Source organism: Hetaerina americana, unplaced genomic scaffold (assembly GCF_022747635.1).
Source record: "Hetaerina americana unplaced genomic scaffold, ioHetAmer1.1.p SCAF_3, whole genome shotgun sequence".
In the NCBI taxonomy this organism is placed as follows: Eukaryota; Metazoa; Arthropoda; class Insecta; order Odonata; family Calopterygidae; genus Hetaerina; species Hetaerina americana.
Window position 1 is genome coordinate 55,132,045 of NW_027286874.1, and position 24,690 is coordinate 55,156,734.

Here is a 24,690-nt window from a genome sequence, read left to right on the forward strand (position 1 = left end):
TACAGATTAGAGGATAAACTATTGATGGAGAAAATCAGAGATACACCGGCGTCCACATTCAATAAATCGCAGCAAGCAACTTTCCGCTGCTGCTATGGCTGGATTAGTCATTTGGTGTATTAACATATTAAGAACACATCGACATTTACTATAAATACCTCACTGTCCGAATGCTATGTCTCATTGATTGGGTAAATTCACAGCATGAATTCGATTTCTCCGTTTCAAAAGAAAAAAAAATGTGGAGTCAACATCAAGGAGTCAATGGGATATCAACGATGAGAAACGAAACTATTATAAATAAATCTTGAGAGCTTAATGGGATTTTGCTTTGCATTCCCATATAAATACCATGAAAAATATAAGTCAATTAGGAAAGTATGACGACACTTTGCTTAATGTGATATTCGCTTAGAGCGCCAGTAATATTTGCTTAGGGCAAAAATATTCCCAACGCCATGGTAATGGACTTGGGGACATTTTGGTAAAGTCAATATAAAGGTGTCAGTGGGATATCGACGCTGCGGAACAAGACTATAATGCATACATTTTGAGAGCTTAATTGGATTTTGGTTTGAATTCCCATATAAATAACACGCAAACAATTAGCAAATAAATTCGGCAAGTATTACGATACGCAGCTTATTTATGCGGAAAAATCTCACTTGTGAAAAATTGCGAACTTCCGAGTACGTAGCATGGGCAGCTTAAATTCCACTCGTGTACTGCGCTTTAAATTTTGCTTGAAGGCGGTGTCAATGAAATACGAGAGAAGCGGGGAATTCCCTCCCCCTACTGCGTATTCGTGAAATGAATGGCCACATATTTCTCGCGTACTAATGGAATCAACGAGTTTAACCTTCGAAACACACCGCCCCAAGTATTGCATTCCCTAAAAGTTATTTGAGTATTACACTAAAATAGATTATCATCACATACCGGTCACTTCAGTCTGTATTAGGGCCGTCATGCAACGCACATCGGAAAAGTACACGACTTTCACAAAGATGCTCGCGTGTCGCGGAGAGAGGAGGAACTGACAAGAGTCGAGTCTAGTCTGGATGATATGTAGCACAACTGTAAATACGTATACCCGGAAAAGGTGCAACTTGATACCAGTCTTATGTACGCAGGGTAGGGAATGAATACTGAAGTACGCGCAAGGATGTTTATCTTTCTCTTTTCCCGAAAAAACGAAAATCATTAAACCACGCGCACAGTTTTATCTTTTCTTAACAAATGTTATTTTTCCTCCCCTTGTGCACCGGTATCCGAGGATGTGATCAATCTACTATGACGTATTATCCCGGTGTGGGGTTGCAATAAAAATCAGACTGAGAAACGACAGTAGCGTATGAGTTCCGTTTACCAGTTTAACTATACATTGTTAGGTACGAGTAAGTTACACAAAGCAAATCCATTTCGTTACACGAAGTTTCTCCCATTTTCAAATATATTTCGGAGTCCTGAGACAAAATTAGAACTGAAGTAAATATTTTATAAAGCTAAGAAGCCAAGCCAAGGTGTACTAATAATCTATGGGAGAAAGTACAGGTATAATTCGATGAAGTGATAACTTGAGTGGAGGGCAAAAAACGATTCAGTTTCGGTCAACGGCCATGAGACCCAACTTCCGATCACATTAGTTGTCGAGAGGAAATAAATACATGGACCCAGAGCCAGCGCGCGAAACGAGAAGGCGTGGGTGAATCGAAAGCAAATGATTACAAATACATATTTCCTTATTTATTTTTGAAGGATAAGGATTGCGGCTATTTTGTAGCCCATTATAAAAAAATATCCTAAGAAGAGCCTAGCACTCCGGCTTCATTCGATTTGTTCAAATCATAAAAAAATAAAAAAACGCATAGAGCATCTACACTGACAGATCTACACCATACCCTACAAACCGCCTGAAGGGCGTAGGACATCAGCCAAAATAGAAGTTTATAAATGCATTGGAAGACTTGTTAGCTCATGCACAAAACACACGTGCACATACGACAATTGTTGTTTGACAAACTCGTCCAATTTTTTTTTCAATTCATTTAATTTTTTAGGGCGCTTGGTTACGATTTTATTAAGATTGCGTATTGCGAGAGTGGAGAACCAGTACTTGAATCTGTCTGTGACATTACTAATAAGCCAACATACAACTTATATCCACTATTCCATCCCGGTGGCCAAATCTACCAGCATAATTTGGAGCCATAAGTATCCTCTTTGTGTATGTAAGCTACATATTGGTTTCTCCACGGCAAAGATAGAACGTTTAGTTGTTTCATGCGTTAAATATTTTCGACTAAGAGCCAATTAGTTGCCAAAAAACGATTGTTACTACTAAGAGAGAGGCATTATCGATTGCCTCAAGTACGTACGGCTTCGCTGCAAATAGGACGGAAACCTATCGCTACCCCAAATTTCAACAAAACTTCGTAAAGCCGGGAAGAATACTGAGATTTATCGAATGGGGAAACCGAGAATGTCGTTTCATCCGTGCTACCGTGGCTTCTTTATCAAGAGAAATAAATTTACCTTTGCGCAACCTGCGACGTCATTAAAAATCAATAGTTTTTCCTCAGACCCACGCCACCGAACTTCCCTCGAGACCAACTGCTTAACAAATATGCAGATGTGTACGTACCAGTACATATCTACGGATACTCAAAATTGAGAATTCTATAATTATGGCTCAACGGCTTCCTTAACCACTGGTCCCAAGTTGAGATAATTTCATTTAACTGTGCTTTAGGAAATTAAGTTTATACTCATGGGATAATGAAACGATTAAAGATGTGTTTGATAACTATTAAGTAAAAAGTTTTTCAAATGACTCCATTTTCGCCCAAGTGTACTTCTTGAATGACACTACCGATTGGTATAAAGAGATTAATTCACATCATCTTCACCGGCCTTAAATCGTGGGGATCATGTATTGCAATGGTTAATATACTAGCTTTCCACCCAGGGTTTGAATCATTCGACGGTTTCGATTGTATTTCAGTGGTTACCCAATCCTAATAAGTACATTTAATCCCTACTAAAACACTCCACTCCACTATTAAACCAGCCTTTTAGTTAATTACTGTGACTCATTTTCTTCAATCCTCCTTTTAACTTATAAAAATGTCACAAGAGAACAGTATTTAGTAACGAATTGTACTTCTTACATTCACCCCTCAAGTAAGAATGAAGCAATTAGTAAAATATTTTTGAGACAACAATGCCTATCATTTGAAGGAAAGATAGATTGTGAATTATATATAAGAATAAAAGATCAGATAACTCCCATTTCCCAGAAGAGCTCCCTTCCAAAAACTATTATTATCCCTATGACTGAGCTAACGATTCCACGAACTGTTTCCCTACTGTAAACATACTTCTAAGTTATACTCTTTTCTCCCATTAAACAACTTGAACTGAAGGGTAATAGAAGTATGAATATATATTTAAGAAAGATATTTAACCCCTATATAGTCAAAATCAGAAGATTAACCATTCAACAAATCATTACTTTTATGGTTATTTAGACTACTTATTTAGTGTTTGAAAAATTTTAAATGAAGCAGCATGCAATGAATTTTTTTACTGCAAAGCAAGCAAAAATCAATCAGAACACATTCAATCATAGTTGCTTTAAGACTAATGTGAGCTTTAAACTGGATTTAAACTTCCCCTAACTAAATGTTTCTACCTACAAATGGCATAAATTGCAATCAACCTAAGTATACATATACCTAAAATACCAGACATAAATAATTACCATATTCTGGAAAAATTATTTTGGTTATAAATAGGAGTAAATGAATAACAGCCATTTACATATTAAAATCTTAATGTCCAAGTTAATAGTACATATTAACATGAGGAGGTATGTTGAAGCATTAACGATTCTCCTATTACTTAACAGTCAACCAACATAATTTTGAGAGAAAACACAATTTCCCAAATCTCAAGAGACCAATAAAAATTCAAATTTATTCACATTTCCACCATGATCCAAATGTGCTTCCATTCAACAAGGAATGAAACAAAAATATAGTTTTAGTTCAAGCAACATGATTTTCTAAATTCCTCATTTTTTTTGGAAAATATTGACTCAGCTCTAGTAGAGTCTTATGTTTTCAATGGAGTACCACTTATCACAAATATTTTCCTCCACCTTCTTCGTTGACTGCAGCTGCAAAATGATTGGTGTTATCTCTTTGAGAGAATCAATAATCTGCAACTGAAAAGAAAGACAAATATTTATTCAACAATTCATTTGATTGTTCCAACCATAACATTTGATATTGTCATTTTGTATTCATCAACTACTCGTTAAATGATCAATCCCATGAACAACAACCTTGACATGTTGGAGGGGCTTGCACGTTAAGTTGTGTACTAGAGTTGTACTAGCAGAGGAAATGATAACTGCTTCTGGTAGGGTCACCTATGACAGTTGAAAGGTAACAGCCAGAAACTAATTAGAGAGGCGCTCCAATGATATCTGACCCCAGCAAGGCAGTCATTTAAGAGTTGGTTTCACCTTAAAAACACTATTGACGAAGACAACAGGAAACAATCTCAATTATGTTTTTCTTCAACTAAAAATTGATGAAGTCAGGCCGCTGTAAATTTAAAATTTTCAGGCCATACTGTCTAATTCAATGTGGCCAGATTACAAAGTACGTGAAAATAGTGGTTCAAAAACGAACATTGATTCCATATTGAGAGGTGATGAAACGCGACCACCTACTCAAGTCAGCGACTTCCTATTACCCTATTTGTGGCGAGGAACATTACTTTTTGAGGATGCACAATTAGAATGGTAGTGATAGTTGTAAGTTCCATCATTGATGAAACGAAAAAAACAATTTAGACCTCAGCAATAAAATTCACTGTGTCAGGTAACTTTATAGAAATTATTCATATTGAACTGAAACACAAATTGTATTTCTGTGAAATGTTCTTCAACTCATTCAGAGAATGAAATGATTCTTTGCTCCCAAAAACCCTCCCCTCCTTTTCATTTGCCTACCTAATTAACATCTCATACTGCCCAAATATAAGAGAAAGTGCTAACAGCATCAAGCTCATTCTGTGGGTGACTAATGTCAGCAGATTCTACTGTGGGCAATCACACATCACAGATATCATTCCCCTTTTAACCCCCGATTTTACCTCATGTACTACTCTGTCTCTCCCACATTCCCAATTAACAGCCACTCAATCTGATTGCCAATGCGAAGGGAAATAAAAACTAAGCAAAAATTTCACAATTTAACTTAGTAATATTATATTTTTACAAATTAAGAATTTCACAACAGGCTTCTACAATTAACTTTAATCTGATTCCAATATTGCTGGACAAAAAGATGTCCATCAATTCACTTAAGTAGTTAGTCATATGGTATCCCATCAATGCAGGTAATTATAGCTATCAAGATCACATACACCTGATTCTAAAATTGGAGACCACAAAGAAGTTCATTTCAATCATATAGTTGCCAGAGCAAACATAATTCTAATTATGTAAATTATATAAATTGAGTATTTAAAAAAATTCAAAAACTGTGCAGTTAGCAAGAAAGGCTCTAATTTGCTGATTAAAAAAGATTTTTTTTCAGAACATAAAACGAGTTGATTCATGGCAATTTAGGAGCTCATGGGCAAGATTTGCCGCTAGTCATGTTAAAATGCCGAAGTATTATTTCCACGCCAGTTTTGGTGATACTGTCAAATGAAACTTTTTTTATACAGGAGAACGTTCCATGTTTCTCTATATGAACAACTACTCTTAACTTACTACAGGTCGACCTGAAATTTCTAGCATTCTCCTCTGCCTTCACTCTGTTGGGTACTTTCTAAACAATAAACAATTATGTCATTTACAATATAAGTAAAACAATATACCTGACACATGCCTTTCTCAAAAACTACCCGATAAATTTCAATGTCATCTCCTATAGTATCAGTGTTTTATGATTTAGCTTTACAAATGAAATTATTATGATTTACTGCTAGATAGTACACTTTTGATGAGTATAACTAGTGGAATAGCAATCTTGTAGTTTGCCAAAACAAGCCAAATAATGACACAAAGCAGGAGATGACAATTATATCTAAATAATGAAAACTTCGTTGCAATTTTCCACAGTTAAAACTTTATGCCGACCATGATTATATCTAAAGGTGGAAAAGATGATCCAAGTCAAAGGCCATAAAATTGATTACCAATCTACCAAACACAGTTGAGGGTATGGATGATGCATGCCATTTCTTTGTCCTCCCAGCAAAAATGTATCAAAAACAAGTTCCAGGGACATTTATGCACAGATAGCTTGAAAAGTGGAAAAAGTAAGAGATGACACCAATGGTATGCGTCAAAGACCTTATCCGTTAGTACGATCTCTTGCAGGTATACACATCAAGTTTACTTCAAGTTGCTTCAAGAGATTAAAAGAGAAACTTGATAAAATTATAAGTCAGTCTCGTATTTGTACAGTCAATGAATGCACCCTGCTACTCATTACTAGAGAAATAATAAAATATCTAGCAAAAATTATGGATGAACATCGCCGGCAGTCATGTTGAATTTTGTCGCCACAGACGTCTTTTTCATTGGAGCTGTTATCTTCTAATCCAATTATAGCTGTTTCAAGGGGATTTAAAATATCAAAACATCAAGATAAGAGGCTTCATACAGGTGACTACCGATGCACTCATATAATGAACCTGCACCTTCGATTAAAAAGGTTAACAAATAGTTTCCATTATGGTGGTTTACACGTACATATTAATTTATATAAAAATTGGACATGAGAGAGCTATCCACAGAATAGGTGTCATGATTGCTCATTGTTGACCACAAATGATGTGGCGTGTCATATTTCAACACCAGTTTGTGGCTATTTCTGTGACTATACATTACTTAAGTAGTTGTTTCATCACTCGGGATGAAACATAGGTATATTACTAAATGCCTGAAAGCATGAAAGTCCAAGCAATAGGTGCAACCAGGGAGTCGGCACCAAAGAAGGTGAACACTGTTACTTCATTGAATATTTAGACAATATTCAAACTATTGAAGGTACATACTATGTACGAGGGTCATCCGGAAAGTAGTACCCGTTCGTGCCGCATGAAGTGCTGACGACGCGAGTAGCCGCTGGACGAGGTCAGATAGCTTCAGTGGCTTGTCTGCCTTCTCTGAGCCAAGTTGCGTGACGCTAGCATTGCCTGTGTTGTTTCTGTGATTGTTTACAATGTTTAAAAAAATTGAGAACGCCGCCAGTTGTGAAGTGAGGGCAGTGATTAAATTCCTCAATGCAAGAAACGTTCGCCCATGTGATATTCATCGCCAATTAAAGGAGGTGTATGGAGACAATGTAATGGACGAGTCGTCTGTTCGGCGGTGGTGTCGCAACTTCAACATGGGGAGGGGGAACACACACGACGATGAGCGTTCGGGGAGACCGTCTGTCATTACAGACCAACTGGTGAGCTCAGTTGACGAATTCGTGAGGAACGATCGGCGCGTCACAATTGATGACATCTGTGAGCATTTTCCCAATGTTTCTCGAACAATTGTTCATGAAATTGTTAAACACCATCTGCATTATGCAAACATTTGTGCAAGATGGGTCCCTCGCGTATCTCAATGAGCTGGCGGCGAAGGACTATGCAGCAGGAATACAGAAACTTGTCACACGTTATGACAAATGCCTTAATTTGCTTGGAGATTATGTTGAGAAGTAGTTTAAAGTATCCTCTTTCAAATAAAATTTTTTATGTTTGTTAATATTTACTTTTGTGTCTTTATTTCACGAACGGGTACTACTTTCCGGATGACCCTCGTATCATTATTAGACCACCTGGAAACAGCTGCAATAAAAACACCCACAATTTGCCCACAGAAGTCTTTTTCCATGATGACAATTCACCAGCTTACTCCTCTTTTAGTTGTGACAGCAAAATTAGTTGAGTTTCAATCTCAACTTACTCCCTGCCTACCCTATTCTCCATATTTGGTTCTCTTGAACTACAACCTGTTCTCAGATATGAAGAAATGGCCAGATTTTATTCAAATGAGACGGTGATAGTGCAAGCAAATGTCTATCTTGCAAAGTTGGGACAGTTGTATTATTTGCATAGGATCAACAAACTAGAGCCTTTGAACTTCAGGAAACTATGTATTTTGATAAATAAAAATGAATAATTCCAAAAAATTTAGAACTTTACATTTCCATATGTGCTTTTCAAACCACCCAAACATGCGGGGAATCACAGCGATACAAGGAGAAAAGATGAAACTAAGCAATGTCATTATTTTAGACCACAGCTTTCAAAGATGGATTAAAACTGCTAGATTATCAAGATGGGATTGGGAAAATGAGGAGGTGCACCATAATTATCAAACATAAGCACTTCTGTCTTTGACATGAGTATTTCCAAAAAAGGAATTAACCTTTCCGAAGGGCAGTAGTTTCTAAGGTTGGGTGAAATGCTTGGCACTATTGGGTGGTACACTGCATTATTAGTGAAAATTGATCACTTGACAGCATCTGCCAGCTAAATCATTTAAGCTTAACCCAAAATGAGGGTGCAGAAAGCAATATTCATGTCAAAACATAGTTAAACTTTCCACATCTTCAATGTAACCAGTAGACCCATTCAACTTTGCTGATTTAAAAAAGTTATCTTTCACAATATTCAGAAAAACGGAAGCTTTATCACTGGCAATATTATTAACTGCAATGCTATTTAACATCTATTCCTTAGCTCAATATTCAATACCCCACCAATGTCACAATTATAAAGGCAGTGAAATACTCAATTCTTGGGCACTCATCACCTAAAAATATATGCATGGATAATACCATATATGTATTGCTCTCTGGGCATTTTGATTACAATCAGAATCAATTACACAATTTCACTAAAGAGAAAAAAATTAGAGATAATTTCACAAGAATAGCAGATGTTTAGAGTAATGAGAAGTTGTTACAAAAAGTATTATCTATTGATTATCTGCTGAATGGGATACATGTGAAATTAATTTTACAAAAACTGGTACCACAAATACCTGGGTATTCATTTCTGCCATAATTTGAGCTTTCAAGTTACCGGCCATCCACCCTTAAATTCCCTCGAGCACCTCTTTCCTGAAACTTCATGTTTTTTCCCCTCAAAATTTTTTATCAATATTTACCTCTACATCCAAGACCTCCTTGAGAGCCTCTAGTGTTTCCTTGACCTCCAAATCTTGGCTGAGAGTGAATCGCTGGTAGTAGGCATCCAGCAAGTGGCAAATCCAATGTATAACCTGAATTTCAGATGGACTTGAAGACACTGATGGCACAGGTGAGGAGAGGAGCCAGAGAAGGTATTTGAGCAGTTTGAGGGCCATGGGGAATGGAAGACGTGAGCGCAGTTGAGGCACAAGAATTAAACTGCTCACTGGAACTGACAAGATCTTGCCAAGCTGCTCTCTTTGTTCCAGTGGAAGTACCACACAATCAAATTTCCTCTCTTCCTGTGCAAAACCAGATGACAAGTCCATAAGTTTAGCCAAAGAATCAACCGGTGGAGTTCTGTGACAACTTTCACTTTCACATTTCACACTGTAACCATTTGATCTATTCTCGAGAGACTTTTGCAATTCACCTAAACTTGCACTGTCAACATGATTTTCTTCCCTTATAACCACCAACTCATTCAATGCTTGACCCGAGTTCCTCCTCTCCTTTTTGGAAACACAGAATGCTGGATTTGAACATTTGTCTATTTCCATACCCAACACTTCTTGCATGCCATCATTTTCCATTTCAGGTTTCTTGGGGGAATTGGATATTTTGGGTGTAGGAGGATGTTTCTGAGGAGTACCAACTTTCATGACACGAAGGCTTCTCCGTCTGCCCTTAACGAAAGTGTGACCAACTTTAAAAGACTCCATTTCACTGTCTTCAGTGTGACTTTCACAATCATTTGTGTCCATTGCCTCGTGTATGTCTCCATTCATCACTGCTCTAACAGGAGATACATCTGGAGTTTTTTCTGTGGAAGTGAAGGACCAAGTATGTTAGCAGAGAATTAGAACACATGAGAAAATTGACAATCACACAGCACAATCTCAAAATTCATTATTTAATGGCTCTAGGTTTACAAACTATTAGTTCAATAAAATTAAGAGTACAAAGTATCTTTCCACTGTCCTTAATTTGCGTACAACCGGTTTCAACGCACAAGCGTCATCATCAGGTACAAATTAAACAAGTTTTTAAACTTGTTAAAACAATTTTATTAAAATGAATTTCCACAAGTTTGAGCCATGAACAACTGAATATTTAAACTATTAGTTCGTTCTTTCTCCATTAGGAAAGATCTTCCATTTGGCTTAAGTCTTAATTAGCTCATGTAACATAAGGATGAAAGGCCATTACATGTCTTTGAAAACATATACTCCATAATTCATTCAATTTGTTTCATTCATAAATAGGTTCTGCCAAGGTCATAAACTTTGAGTTACTTGTGATACATCATCACACAACTCTTTGGGGAGTAAGACTTTAATTATTTATGATCAAGTCCATGAAGTTTGACTTACTGCAGATACCTCACACAAATTATATTTTGGCATCATCATTAAATTCAATTTATTATGCTCTCAGATCTGAGGAGAGATTTTTTTGCTGCCTGTAGGAAAGGTAAGGAATATGGGGACTACTCTGTGTGCATGATAATTTGTAATATTCATCATGTAATCATTATTCTAATAGATAGTTCAAAATTACATAATTTACATTTTTCTGAGTAGGCAGTTAGCATTAAATAATTGATGTGAATAGATAGTTTTTCGATGTAAAAATTTACAAACCACTGCCTAATTTTTCAGCTGAGTATCATTTACTAATGAATGCTGACAGGCCTGAGGTTGTCAATATGAGAGGAATATAATAATAATAAAACATCTTTACTGGGGCGAGATTGAGACTAATTGTTCCTTCTTCCACCAAAACCCTATATATACCCTGAATATATAGCTTATGTTAGCCACAGTACACTCAACTGATGTGACAATTCTAATCATAGCAAAAAATTAAATTTCCTTAACTGCACAACATTTCACTCGTTCCATTAATAAAAAACTACTCACTAATCATAAAACAAATAATTTCACTTTTTGAGCGCTGACAGTAATTGGTCATTTAAACATGATAATTTCTTTCTTTAACCTTTTCACTCCAAAGGCACACAGGACAACATGCACACCTAGTGTTTAAGAAATTAGGATGAACCTTAACAAAATGATAATCATCTAAATAATTACCTTTTGAAATCTTGGACCATGTAGAGTTATTAAATGACTTTTCATCCAACGTCATTAACGTGTGGTCTTCCAGCTTTTTAGGGGTTGTTTTTACAGGTTTTTGATCAAGAAAGAAGCACAGAAGGTCCACCAGATTATTCTCAGGAATATCACAAAAGTGAGACAGGCACCAACTTATAGAATCAATATCGCCTTCTTTCATCAAAGCAGGTAATATTATACTACAAATGCTGGAAAAAAAGAGAATATTATTTAGGGCTTGTTTATGTCAAAGGTAATCTTCATTGCACATTTCATAATTAATGAGAAAAATATATATACATATGACGAAAACAACTATTTGCGATAAATGAATTTCTAATAGGCATCATCGGCACTATCAACACAATTTAAAATGACAGTGATGAGCTACCAAAAGCATTATCACTTTGAAACAAAATTACCGAGCCACTTTTAAAAAAGGGAGAGCAACTTACAGAAGGCCCACCTGGATGGATATACCTAAGCAACTTACTTTAAGCTTGAACCAAATGCTCCTGCTACCTAAAGCGTTCAGTTTCGTTGCATAGCTAAGTTTACTAAGAATAGTATTCACATAGGTGTAGCTGAACTGTTTTAATGGATTGACTGCCATTAGCATTTTCAAGGACGAAAGAAATATTTTTATGCGTATTAATCAATAATTATTTCAAAAGAATACCATATGGAATAAAGTGGAACCTTAATGCTTAATGATTACCTTCCATAGCAAGTAATTTGCATCATCATCATTGGTCATAAAATCCTAAGATTGGTTGACTGCAGCCCTCCCTATCTGATGCTATTTGGCTTACTTCCTGGTATTTTATGCAAAGTAATTTCTTCTTTATTTTTCACGTTTATTTATCCCTAGGCCTTCCTCATGGGGCTTTTCCCTTCTATTATATTCTTCACAAATCCATTGTGCCCCAGGGTGCGGCCAATCCATCGGTTCTTCTTTTCTTTATGTCGTTCCATAAGGTCTGTTCTTTGTCTATTCTTCTGTATATTTCATTTTTTATTTTTTTCCGCCCATTTGATCCTAAGCATCCTCCTCCAGCACCAGGTTTCGAAGGATTCTGGTCTACTCTTCCAATGTTCCATGCTTCTGATCCATAGAGTGCCACGCTCCATACGATCAAAATCTATGAGCTTTCAAGAAGTGTTAAGTCCAAAACAGCTGGCCAAATGTGATGAGGAGTTCATGGGAAACAGTGTGATGTATACGGTGCATGGCCTTAACCTTTTGCATTCGGATGTCGAGTGTGACTCAACACGGTTAGCAATGGCAGCAGCTCGTATGTCGAGCCACACTCGACACGGAGTTTCACCACGAGGGGAATAGGGATTTTTGTCCATTTTTCCAATAACTTTTCTTGTAATCATCTGCATGAAAGGAAAAGGAAAGTTAAAGCTTAATTAATAGCATGGCTTGTTTTATAAATGAATAGTATCCACCCATTATGTCATCGTCGACATAAATGCCGTCTCCCAAAGGATAACACCACCTACGCAGATGTTTTTTGTAATCTATTTACTGTGTTGTAAGTTCTTTTTCATTTGTATTGTTTGCCTTTCATTACTTGGAAGTCAGCTAAATGTAAAGCAATGTCTTTTAGAGATTATCGGTGTCTGAAAAAAGATCGCCAGAATGTAAAGTTACCTCAGTCAGCTGATCCTTAGTTCATTGCTTTCTAGTTTTGACTCTTTCATTTCCTTTTCTTCCTAGTGTCCGCTGTCTCATCAAACATTCTGCCTGCTCTTTTTCTATCTATTCCATAGTCAGGAATCTTGAGTAGGAGGGCCCAAGATGTGATCTATTATATTCATAGTAAAACACAAACCTTAGGCGTTTTCCTGGAGTCATGCTTTTCTGAGGTTGCATCATCATTGTTTGAGGAGTGTCCAAGACATGAGTCATTGATTCATAGTAACTCAAACCCTAGCAATTTTCCTTTGTTGTGCTTTTTTGAGGTTGCACCATCCTCCTGTGGTAAACAAACCTTCCTTATCTTAGTCTCCGAAGTTTACTTATGTTTCTAGAAGCATAATGCAGGTGTTTTCCTTAATGACAGAGGGGTTCTCTTACAACAGATGCTTTCCCTTTAGTTGGACGAATGCTTTGGCAGCTAGTAGTTGCTCATCCTGAACGATTTTCCCCTCCTCACGATGGATAAGTATTCCAAAGAATTAGAAAACAGCGACGAAGAATTTTACATCGAAACTGACGAATTTAATAACAAATATAAATGTGACAAAAGTGAGTTGTGAAATGAAATGTTAGGAAACTAGTATATGATCTCGTTAGAGAATTCCGAGATGGTACACAAACTTTCAGGGTTAGATTACCATCCACAAGCATAGAGCAACGTTTAGATGGAAAACTCCATATAATCACACCTCACCCTAACAAAAAACATAAAGATTGTGTGGTTTGCTCAGACTGAAAAATCAAAGGAGGAAGAAGAGAAACGATATATATCTGTGAGACGTGTGAATGTAAACCAGGTCTTCATGTTGGTGAATGCTTCCAAAAATATCATACCATGAAAAATTAGAGAGTTTAAATTATGGTTTATCAATAAATTTATCAATAATTATGTCAAAATATCCAAATAAATAAGTTTGTATGAAAAGAAACTCCAGTTTTTCATTCTAGTACCACGCTTAGCTAATTTGGGGTATTTAAAAAATTGAATCCCGAGTAGACTAAGGCAATCGAGAAAAAAGCACCCAAGTGCAAAGGGTTAATAAGGCAGTGGTTATGCCTGCCAGAAATTTAATTAATGATAATCCCAAGTAGCAATTTTAAAAAATTTTGAAACGTAGGCAAACACAAAGGTCTCTAGATAGCTTTCTTGTACAAGGGATCAAGGTACGTATTCATAAATATTTAACTAGTAAATTTAATTCTCTCGTATTTTTACAAAAACAAGTTTGCATTCTCAGTTTCATCATTCCCCCAATAGAAGAAAAGATGAACATAATCCACAATTCTTAACAATTTATGCACATAATTTACTTTGAATAAACCCTGAACATAATTTATTTGTTGGCATGGAATGTATTACTATATTTTACATTAATTTAGAAGCGAAGTTTGTTTCACTAAACGAGGTCTTTGCTTTACAGAAAGATCGCAGAATCGCTTGTTGCATGAGGTTCCACTGAATAATTCCATAATAGTACTGCCCATTTTATGCAGCTGTTACCAATTCAACCCTCTTCTCATTTACAAATTCTACCAAATGATTTTTCATGGATGCCTTAATAAGTGACTTTTTTACATTTCTGATTTTTCTAGGATACAGCTGAAAAAATATTATCAAATCAGTTTCACTGAATATTATTAGAACAAATTCTTCTTTTCCCTAAAAAAAATATATATATATAGTGGGTCGCGGTAGTTCACGGGGCATACATAATATATAGTGGGTCACGGTAGCCAAGGGGGTAGAGCATTGGACTACTGACCAGAAGGTACCGAGTTTGATTCCCAGGCAAGTCTCTGGGCACCTGCAGTTCTACCTAAGCTGTGATTTTTTTGGTACCAGATCTTACTAGGGAAACCATAAACGGCACAGGAAAAGGAACTGGCCCCCCTACCCTGATGTGTGAATTTCACACGCCGTCGGGCTTAGTACTGGGTGAACTCTACCATCACCTACCAAACCGACCTTCGGGTTGATTACTGTGTTCATGGTTCATATGTATATTCATATATATATATTCATGAAACCTGATTTCCTTATATTCAGATGAATGAATTATGGGGATTCACTTCGGGGCCCTCCCAATGGCTTCACAATGCTTCCAATAAGTGTGATCTGACCTAAAGACATGTGCCTCATATTGGGCATCAGAACAAAGGAAAACTTTTATCACACATGAATACCGACGAAATGATAATGACATAAACATTCATTTAAATATTTCGAGAAGCAATCAAATATGTATTTATGACATTACAAATCTCCTACCATGAATAAACATGTTAAAACTGCTCATTTGACAGTTCAGTGCATTTTTCCATGACCTTTAATTTTTTTATCTCATGTTGTTGCTCTATTTTGCATAAATAGTATGCGACTATAGGACTGTGGCTTATGCTCCTTTTCATTTTAGGAACTGTGCAAGTTTCACATATTGTGCCATATCAAATGTTGAAACCTCTATTTGCACATCTTGGGAAAAATTCCCAGCAGAAAAATCCCCAGTTACCAGATAATAAGAAAAGAATGTGCATAATATGTTGCTAAGAGGGGCACTAGAGAGTGAAAGCAAGCGGATGATGAATTGTGAACTAGGATGCATAACAAACAATAATTTATGATACTGATGCTCCCTAACGCAGGAGACAAAATATGAAAGGTAGGAATAACAAAAATGTTTTCCTGAGCGCCTAAAGGAAATAGATGAGAGGTTTGAGGAACACAAACTTAAATACGATTACACCCTCTTTTTAGACATCCTTTTGAAAGAAGAGAGATGCACGAAGTACATGACTTTACATACACTCAAAATGAAACCCACACTGCAAGATCCAGCACTTCATGGATGAGATGGTAAATGCTACATACCTTGATTCTGGCAAACCTTGCCTAATCAACGGTTTCAACTTCAATGACACCTTTTCTGGTGTTGCTTCCATATTCGCTAAAGACTTCTCTTCTTCCAATGTTTTGCCTTTATTTAGTACTTCACGTCCACTTGAGCTTAGCCAGTCCACTTGCAGAAGTTGATGATGATTTATCATTCCTGAAATTCAATAAAAGGGAGATATCAATACCAACCTATGCATTGACACAAGCCATGATGTTAATAATTTCAAAGGAAGCAGAAGCAGCATCCTAACCTCAAAACCAGTGTACCTAAAGGAATTTGCTCTCTCCCTGAATTTGTAGATTACATTGCTATCCTAAGCTCCCATGTCAAACCAACCTTCATGTGTTACTAAGGGGGGTTTCAGCTTAATATGTCAGTAACAAAGAAATTTGTTTTTCATTAACTTATTACTCATTTTCAGTTTTAATTTTAATCAATCATTCTTCTTTAAAGTAATGCTCTAATTCAAAATATTATTATTAATTGCATACTATTACTTTAGTTTTTGCACTGGAAATAATATTCCCATTTACGTCACTGAAGTCATTAAATTATTTGCTACAGGCTTAACTCATGGAAAATAGCCAGAGAAAACTTATTCATCAAAAGTGTAATAATAATTTAGCATTGGAAAAATATAGATGATTATATAGGAAACATCATAAAGAAATGGTGCAAGTATTGGCTATGTGATAACAATGCAAGTGATGATACAAGAATATTTCATCAAAAAAAAATAAGTGTGCTAAGTCATTTTCAATTGAAGTAAAAAAAATACAGCAGATGAAAAAGACATTGTATCAAAAGCGGGGGAAGACTTGAGTGAGGAAGACAAAAGGGTTGAAGACAAAAGTGGGAGAAAAAAATGGCCAGCTTTATTATCTGCTCCAAATAAATTAATTGCACTGATTGTGCAGGTAAGTGCATGGAAGTCAATCATTTGCTGACTCACACACACATTGTAAGGTTATTTATCTTCATGCTCATTTTTAATTCTAGTCCCTGAAAATGCTCCCTCCATTAAATGGAATTAAAAGTTGAACTGCTGAACTTATAGGTCAATTCTACTCATTTTGAACAGGAAAAAAAGTTAATATGATTAGAAGTCTCTTGACTTATGATATCTGAAGACTTTACAGCGTACATATTATAAAATCAGATACATCAAAGCCCAAATTTTTTGATCTCCCAAGCTTTTGACATGTTTCAAAGTATATATTTTCCATGACTTCATGACCCTTCAGTTAAATATGTTGAGCTTGCATAAATTTATAATAGTTTCAATGAACATTTATGCAATAATAATAAAACCAATGAAATGTAAAATCTTCACAACAGTCCTACATTACTGAAAACAAAGTTTTAACAGATCAATTATATAAACTTTCATGAAATATCTCCAGGTCAATAAATGTTTCTCTTACCACCACAATGAATCACCTAACTCTTGACAAAATAATACACCATTGCCAGCATATGCATGATCATTAAATCTCCCTCATTTATACAATTAAACCAAATTTACCTATTTAACCTGAGAAAAAAGTTCTTACATGGCTGCACTATAAAGAACATCTGTACTAACCATTGTTGTTATTGTTGATTGTCTTTTTGTTAAATGAATGCTTCATTAGACAACCCAGTAAGTCAGCCAGTGGAGGATGTGGGCCTAGCTCATAAGATGCAAGGAGGAGCCTGCCATCAGTTGATGGAATAAAAAGGTGTCCGGCAGCTTCCCAGATGCGAGGAGGGCTGTCCTTTGTATTTAAATTTGCAACGGATTGTTTGGCAGCAGTTTCTTTTAAAGCTTCCCAAGGTAAATCTCCAGTAGCAGATGAGTGAATGTCAACAATGTACACCACACCACCTTAAGGGAGATTAAAAAAATGTTGCAAAAATATTGGATACCTGCATACATAACAGAATACTAGTTCGAGCACTTTATATTTTAAAGTAGAGGGATGCAGTTTTACATGGTTTGTTGGCCCACCATGAAAACTTAGAATTATGTTGTTTCATCTCATGGGGGCCTGAGTTTAACTTAAGAATCCTACAAATTACTTTATAAACCAAAAATAAAAGCCGATTGTTTATTTTTTGTAATGTCGAACAAAAAATGAAAAACATCAAGCCAAAAAACTCATGAAACCTTTACACCTTCAGATGCATCTGTAATATGAATTAAAATTGTGGGGAGAAAAACAGTTGTGTCTATTGATTGCCTGTTTGGCCTAATTGCAGGTAGTTATTGTTTTGTTAGCATACCAAAATAAATGTACACCATTTTCTCCAATTTAGCTTCAAAATACTTTAATATAATAAGGCTCATAAAGTCAATGACAATAAAATTTAAAAAAAAAATACAATAGCTTCTTATAAGTGGATACCAAAACTGGCCTTCTTAGGAAAGTTATTATTGGAGGTCAAATTTTACTCTCTCAGTTAAAACAGTTCTGGTATACCTCATAAGGAAAATGGATGTCTTCCTTCTGAAAATGGATCTTAAGCTCCTGATGATAACTTTTCTAAAATGTTGTTCCTAACCATCCTACAGATATATCAATCTAGACAACTTGTTTCTTGGGGAACATATTACACCAAGATAATTTTAATTCGGTACAGGCTTTTTATTTTTTTGCATAGATAAGGAAAAAAACACAAAGTAGGATAGGTATGATTTTGAAGTACTGCTCAGGAAATTTTTAAGACCAAAATATAATTTTTTCTTGAATTTGCACAGATGGCAGCACATGTTGGTCTCAGAATTAAGATTTCAATTCATTTTCTTAAATGAGGAGCAAAAATTACACTTCCATTCTTCTCTAGCTTTTGTATAATTTAAAAATGTATGTTTTGATTGATTTATGCTGACAGCTAAACAGACACTTTGTGCATTGTAAACAGCTGACTCAAAAGGTGAGGGTCTCTGATAATTTCTTCATAAGTGCATCATTCATTTTTTCAAATTCATGTTCATTATGGCTGGCTAAGCCACATCACATGCATTGCAATAAGGATCAAATCACATACATAAATGTTTTTTACTATTTCAGTACAGTGTTTCAGAATTATGTATTATAGTGACAAAAGCAATTAATTATATTTTTGTACAGAATACTATGACCTAACACAAGTAAATAAAAATGTGTAAGATACTTAAATTCAGTTAAAGCTGTATGGATAAATTGTGCACAGCAAAGCTTGACATATTCAATAGTCTACAAAATATCATGAAAACTGAGAAAAATCTCTGGAGGCTAATTTTTGATGTCCAAGTGCATCACCCTAATAAACCGACCTAATTGACTATCTATTGGAGAGGTATTGCTGCTTTATATTTACTATTTTTAATTATTTACATTGATAGCCATTTTCCTGGGTTAGATTTTTACATTTAATGCAAATGGATCTGAAGGGATTCTTAAACCAATATTTAATGCCAAAATTCATGAAGGGTAGAGATTCAATTACAGAAGTCATTTCAAAAACGAGTTGGCAGTAATGGCTATACTGTCCATGCAAAACTCCAATTATCTATATTTACTAATATGACTGCATCACCATGACCACCACCACTGCAATATAAAAATGAATGTTAAACTTTTTTAAATACAAAATATCATGGGATTTGCAATTCCACATTTCAAAGCAGAAATGTATCCAGTGTTCCAATCCCTCTCACAGTTTGATTTTTTTGTAAATAATGACAATTTATTTGCAAAAGTCAGCTGAACAGTAGCAACCATAGGTTACTGAACAAATAGTTTGAACAAATAACACAAAATCATTATGTTCACCTTTTGTCATTTGGTGTAATAAAAAGAAATGAACTGGGTGTCCACAAGTGAGGAATGATTTTTTGCATATTTCTACTTATTGCCATTAACTTATGGTGTTGCTTTTTTATCCTAATATTAAATTAAATTTCTTAATGAGTAAATATACATCAAGACCTTTAACATAGCACCAGCAAACAGGGATACACAGAAATTAACTTGCTTCTAAAAATATCTACCAAGTTTGGCTTCACTCTTTAAATGAATAGTTCAGCACAAGATATATTAAAAGAGCTAATGCAAACCTGTTGAATTCGGCTCAGCACCATACAGAGCTACATGATCAGACCCAAGAGCAGCCAAGGCAATGATGTCTTCAACATTTAGAAGTCCCTTCACAGAGTCAATCAATCTTCCAGGAAAATCTACCCCCTCTTCCTTAAACTGAAGAGGCTTCCTTTTACTATTCTCTCCATTTTTTTTATTTTTTTGAGGAATAAGGGAAAGGGCATAAATTCTTCCACTGGACCCTAAAATAGAGATCAAAATTTAAGATTTCATCAAAAATAAATCATTATGCCAATATGTTACCTCTGATAATATCATAGCATATTGTGTGAACATGATTCTCTCTACTGAAGGAGTAGATAATGAAGGAGGAAATCATTCCCTATATCATCATGCCCAATCTTAGTTGTACCAAAAGTGAAGCAATAAATATACATTAGTATCTTGCTAAATATCTATTTGATTAATGTCAATTAGTTAATATGCCAATTTGTAATTCACTCCAATACCCATTTCATTGCCATAACAAAACAAAACCTCAATTCCTCAAATAACTTGAAAATTTATCACAAGCAACTTCAGATTCTTCTCTAGCTACTTGGTAAGGAAGACCTAGCAATAGAGTACAACAGACCCCTTAGTCATCTCTCATAGTAAGTATGGGAGGAGATCTATCCCCGAAACAGGAATCAGAATAATACAATTCTGCATTGATAAGTCACTGCTCTATTTGAAACCCTATTCTATCAAGCTCTTAAATCATTTCTCAGTAGTTAACATTAGAATAAATATTACTTACAGAGAGTTACAAGCAAGCTCTTACTGGATTGTTGAATTATTGTGTGACCTACTAGGTGAGCATCAGGAAGCTTGAGAGTAAACTGCTTCATGATTTGGTATTCTTCATCCCCATCTGATGAGATTTTCAACAAATAAAATCTAAGCTGCTTCTGAAAACAAAAGCAAATGACTTAGGACAACATTAAAATCATTTTATGAATAATTTAATCATGCAATGGTTTCACAATGCAATAAGTGCTTTTTAATGTTCTTTACACAAAAGATCATAATTCCTTTAGCACAGAAAACTATGACCTATGTAAAGAACTCCTGTTTTGTGTTACCCTAAGAGGCACTACAGTAAAAACTGTATTTAATGATACCTTCAACAGCAGAAACTTCTACATTATGCAAGCATTCTTTGCCCTATTATGCAGCACTGGAATTTCCATTCAACTGAACTTAGGTTTCAAATGGAAACTGCCTGGCATGCAAACCACCATTTTTATCAATGAAAAAAAGGTTCAATTTCAGTCAAACCCACTTGTGGAAGTTGACAAAACTGTTTCCTTCTCTCTTTTTTCTTCATTCTGGTTTCTTATCAAATTTTTACACACTGCAGGACACAACAATCCAGGTGCCAGGACAGAGCTGATTCCAGGACTGCAGTTTTTAGGGGTCCTTTCATTTTAATTTTTTATTCGATTTTTAAAAGCCTATTGTTACTGAGATCCTTGATTCCGTTCCTCAGCCATTCCTCTCCTACGACTCACATAATATCATTGGTCCATCTAACTACTATGTCCATCCAACCAGCATACCAAACCCCCAATGCACCTATACTGTCACCCTTTCCTTTTAACCCTATACCACATCGTCGCCTTCCTGGAATCTCATGTATGTAAGTTCCACCTGGTGGCTACAGTTGGCCAGATGCAGTTGCATTTCTTGGTGTCCAGTCAATAAATAAAGTGACCTGTGTGACTCTAAATCAATTTTAAAATGCCTAAATGCAGTGAGTTACTGAACTATATTTAACTTAGACCCCACAGTAAAAAAATAGTGTGTCGTAAAAGATGTGAAAACTACAATTTAAGTGTGGAAAAATGCATGAATGTGTACAGAGAAGAATAGAGAGCTAAGTAATTAAAATAAGTAAAAGCTAAGTAATGAAATACATTTGTGATTTAAATCACGTCTTTATAAACAAATCAATCCCAAATGTAATGATTAACAACTGCCACTCGTAAAATTAACCATTTTCTTTCTGAACATGTAAAGGAAAAATTCTAACCAAATTTATGCATAAAAAATTTGAATTCCTAAAATAAAAATATTAAATCATTTTATCTACGATTCATTTAAATACGATCATTAATTTCACGATCTTATAATAATACATTCAATAGGAATAAATTTCATGACAATTTAATCTTACTGACGTTTCAGTATCAAATTTGAACTGAAAATGAAAAATGGGAAGTGAAAAATGGAAATGATTTCTTTAATTGAAATCCAAAAATATCAATTTGGACAGAAATCTGAGCACGGCTAAAAAAATGCAGGAAAAGTTACAAAATTCTGAGATTAAAACTTCCTATGCCAGTCAAGAAATGTTGAGCTAATATTTACAACATGGAGCAGTGTATGCAAAGGCAAAAGTTGTGGGCACGCCCACTGTTTCCAAATAAATAACAAATGTTAAGACAATTAAAAACCACCACCAGAAGGTAATATTTACCACTGAACAATCAGGGTGGTCATTCCATGCTATACCCACAGAAACTATTAGTTTATTAATAAGGAAACGTAGTGGTGGTGAATTCTCCAGAGGGGATTTCTACCCTTAGGGTCCCTTACTTTCTCCTAGAAGGAGTAAGTGCTGAGTCCAAGCTTGACTTTCTTGAAAATTTAAAAAATTTTCAAAAACAAAAAGTTTTTAACAATGTAATGCTTCTCTCACTAACCACTTTACAACGTCACGAAATAACTAGGTACAGGAAATAACTGGGCACCACCAGGTGCCCAGCTCCTCTTCACCTCCCATAAACCCCTAAGTGGGTATTTCCATCCCACGCTGACCTGTCCCTCTAATCACATCCCTCTCAGTTCTCGATATAACTATATAAGCTTGACCATGGTCTGCAATCACACCAGATGATGTAGACCTTCTACAAAATTTAGGTCAGGTTGTGCTAAATAAATTTTATGTGTAGAAAACCAAAATTACAATCTTTCATTTAAATAGAAATCTGTAGCTTTAATACAATTCATCAAAGAGAGACTTAATTCTCAACGGTGGGCTGAGCCTCTGCTTACACTAACGGCGGATTATCTTTCATTATAACGTTTCATTTCAAACATACTGAACAGTTCGGCATCCATTATAAACAAATTATAATTTTTATGCATAGGCAAAAATGCCCACAATTACCTCGATTTTCCAGAAATATTTTTGTAACTGGATTGAAAATTGTATGACATTTAGAAGTATTTTGTAAAGGAACACTTTTTAATGAAAATTATAAAACAAAGCAAAATTTATCACTCTAAGAGAAACTTGCAATAAATTGACTCCCTCATTGCCCATGCAAACAATGAAAGGTACAAATACAAATAACCAAAGCTTATTTTCTAACTGAACTCTTGATATCTGCAAACTGAGATCAGTAGATGGTTAACTAAAGCGGCTTGCAGATCAAATAGAGGGGGTATGATTGAGCATCAATTGATTAACATTTACAGCAATAGTTAGAAATTTAGATGGGAAATTAAAATTTCAAATGCTAGTGAGCATAATGAATACGTGAAAGGTGAAAAAGGACAAAAATGGAGGAACTCGACATATTAGGTCCAATACAACCTTAGGAAAATAAAAACAGCCATGATATTATAATTGCCTCCATGCTGTGCAACCTTATTATGCATAAATCGAAATATAGGAACTATACCAATTGCTCACCATTAAACTCGAACTACGAACAGAAAGTAAGACATACGCTTCCGTATGACAGCTAATCATGTGACAATCTTCGACGGTTTCATCCGACTTTAAGACGGTATTTAGCCCACTCCTTTCCTGTTGCTTCCAAGAATCCAGTAATTTCTCTTTGTTTCTGAGGAATCGTGATAACCTACAGACACGTCCTGATTGAAAAAGCACGATGGGTTCCATCTTGCGATCCGAGCAGCGCAGTACGCACTGTATTTCTTCTGTAAACTGTAAAAAATCAAAGGAAAATGCAAATACTTCATCTGATAATAGACTCCATGATCATTTACACTGGTTCATAGCAATGGTTTCCTATGAAATCAATACCTTATATTTTTTGATAGAATCCAAATTCTCATCCTCCTGCTTCCATGTCCTAATCTGGTTTCTGTTAAACACAGCCACATATTGACAACCGATTGGATCGTATAATACAGGAGACGTCAACTTTTCTCTAGTACTCCAACTTCCGACTTGTTTACGGTCGATAATCTACGATTTTGTGAAAAGATATTCTCGGTTAATAAGCAAGTTAACAGAAGACAAAATGGTAATAAGAACAAAAATCATTCTTCCTGCCAAGAATAACGTTTAGAGGAACGGTTTCCACATCTAATATTTGCCTACCTTGTACCGTATTACTATGTTTCTTCCCAAAGTCACCACCACGCAGTCCTCTTCTGAATCACTTGCTACGCCAAGGAAATTGCTTTGATCGATCAGGGGGCAAAGCATATGAAAAACTGACAACCTCGCCATTACTGCTTTCAATTGAGAAAAGAATATTTTAATAAATGACGATGTGCCAACAGTAACAACTTAACAAGTAATTCTTCATCACATGGAACCACGATGCCATGCTTTTTAGAGCCGATTCCACACCACGACGGATTCAGCGACACCTAGTGTTGGAAAAT

General features: G+C 35.5%; 2 protein-coding genes across 2 annotated transcripts in view; both read right to left on the reverse strand.

Annotated features, from left to right (window-relative positions):
- sad (Cytochrome P450 family protein sad) overlaps window positions 1–1,021 on the reverse strand; it is a 49,104-nt gene extending 48,083 nt beyond the window's left edge. The window contains exon 1 of the mRNA XM_071588138.1: window positions 940–1,021. The gene's annotated coding sequence lies outside the window, so the exon portion shown is untranslated. The remainder of the gene's footprint in view (window positions 1–939) is intronic.
- A 2,823-nt stretch (window positions 1,022–3,844) lies between these two features.
- On the reverse strand, window positions 3,845–24,664 carry LOC139690619 (nucleolar protein 11). The gene is made up of 10 exons (XM_071588101.1): window positions 24,401–24,664; window positions 24,101–24,265; window positions 23,744–24,001; window positions 20,801–20,951; window positions 20,019–20,243; window positions 17,523–17,804; window positions 15,913–16,090; window positions 11,315–11,544; window positions 9,197–10,041; window positions 3,845–4,228 (listed from the first exon to the last, which is right to left on the reverse strand). The coding sequence occupies exons 1-10, from the start codon at window positions 24,530–24,532 to the stop codon at window positions 4,106–4,108; spliced, it is 2,589 nt and encodes an 862-aa protein (XP_071444202.1). The 5' UTR covers window positions 24,533–24,664; the 3' UTR covers window positions 3,845–4,105.
- Between the last annotated feature and the right edge of the window lie 26 nt (window positions 24,665–24,690).

Excerpts from the sequence above, each read along its gene's own strand:
- LOC139690619 (XM_071588101.1), bottom strand. The coding sequence starts at position 24,532 with ATGGCGAGGTTGTCAGTTTTTCATATGCTTTGCCCCCTGATCGATCAA. Across the intron at positions 24,002-24,100 it reads ATTCTATCAAAAAATATAAG|TTTACAGAAGAAATACAGTG; the intron begins GTATTGATTTCA and ends GATTTTTTACAG. Across the intron at positions 16,091-17,522 it reads AATCAACAATAACAACAATG|GAATGATAAATCATCATCAA; the intron begins GTTAGTACAGAT and ends ATTGAATTTCAG.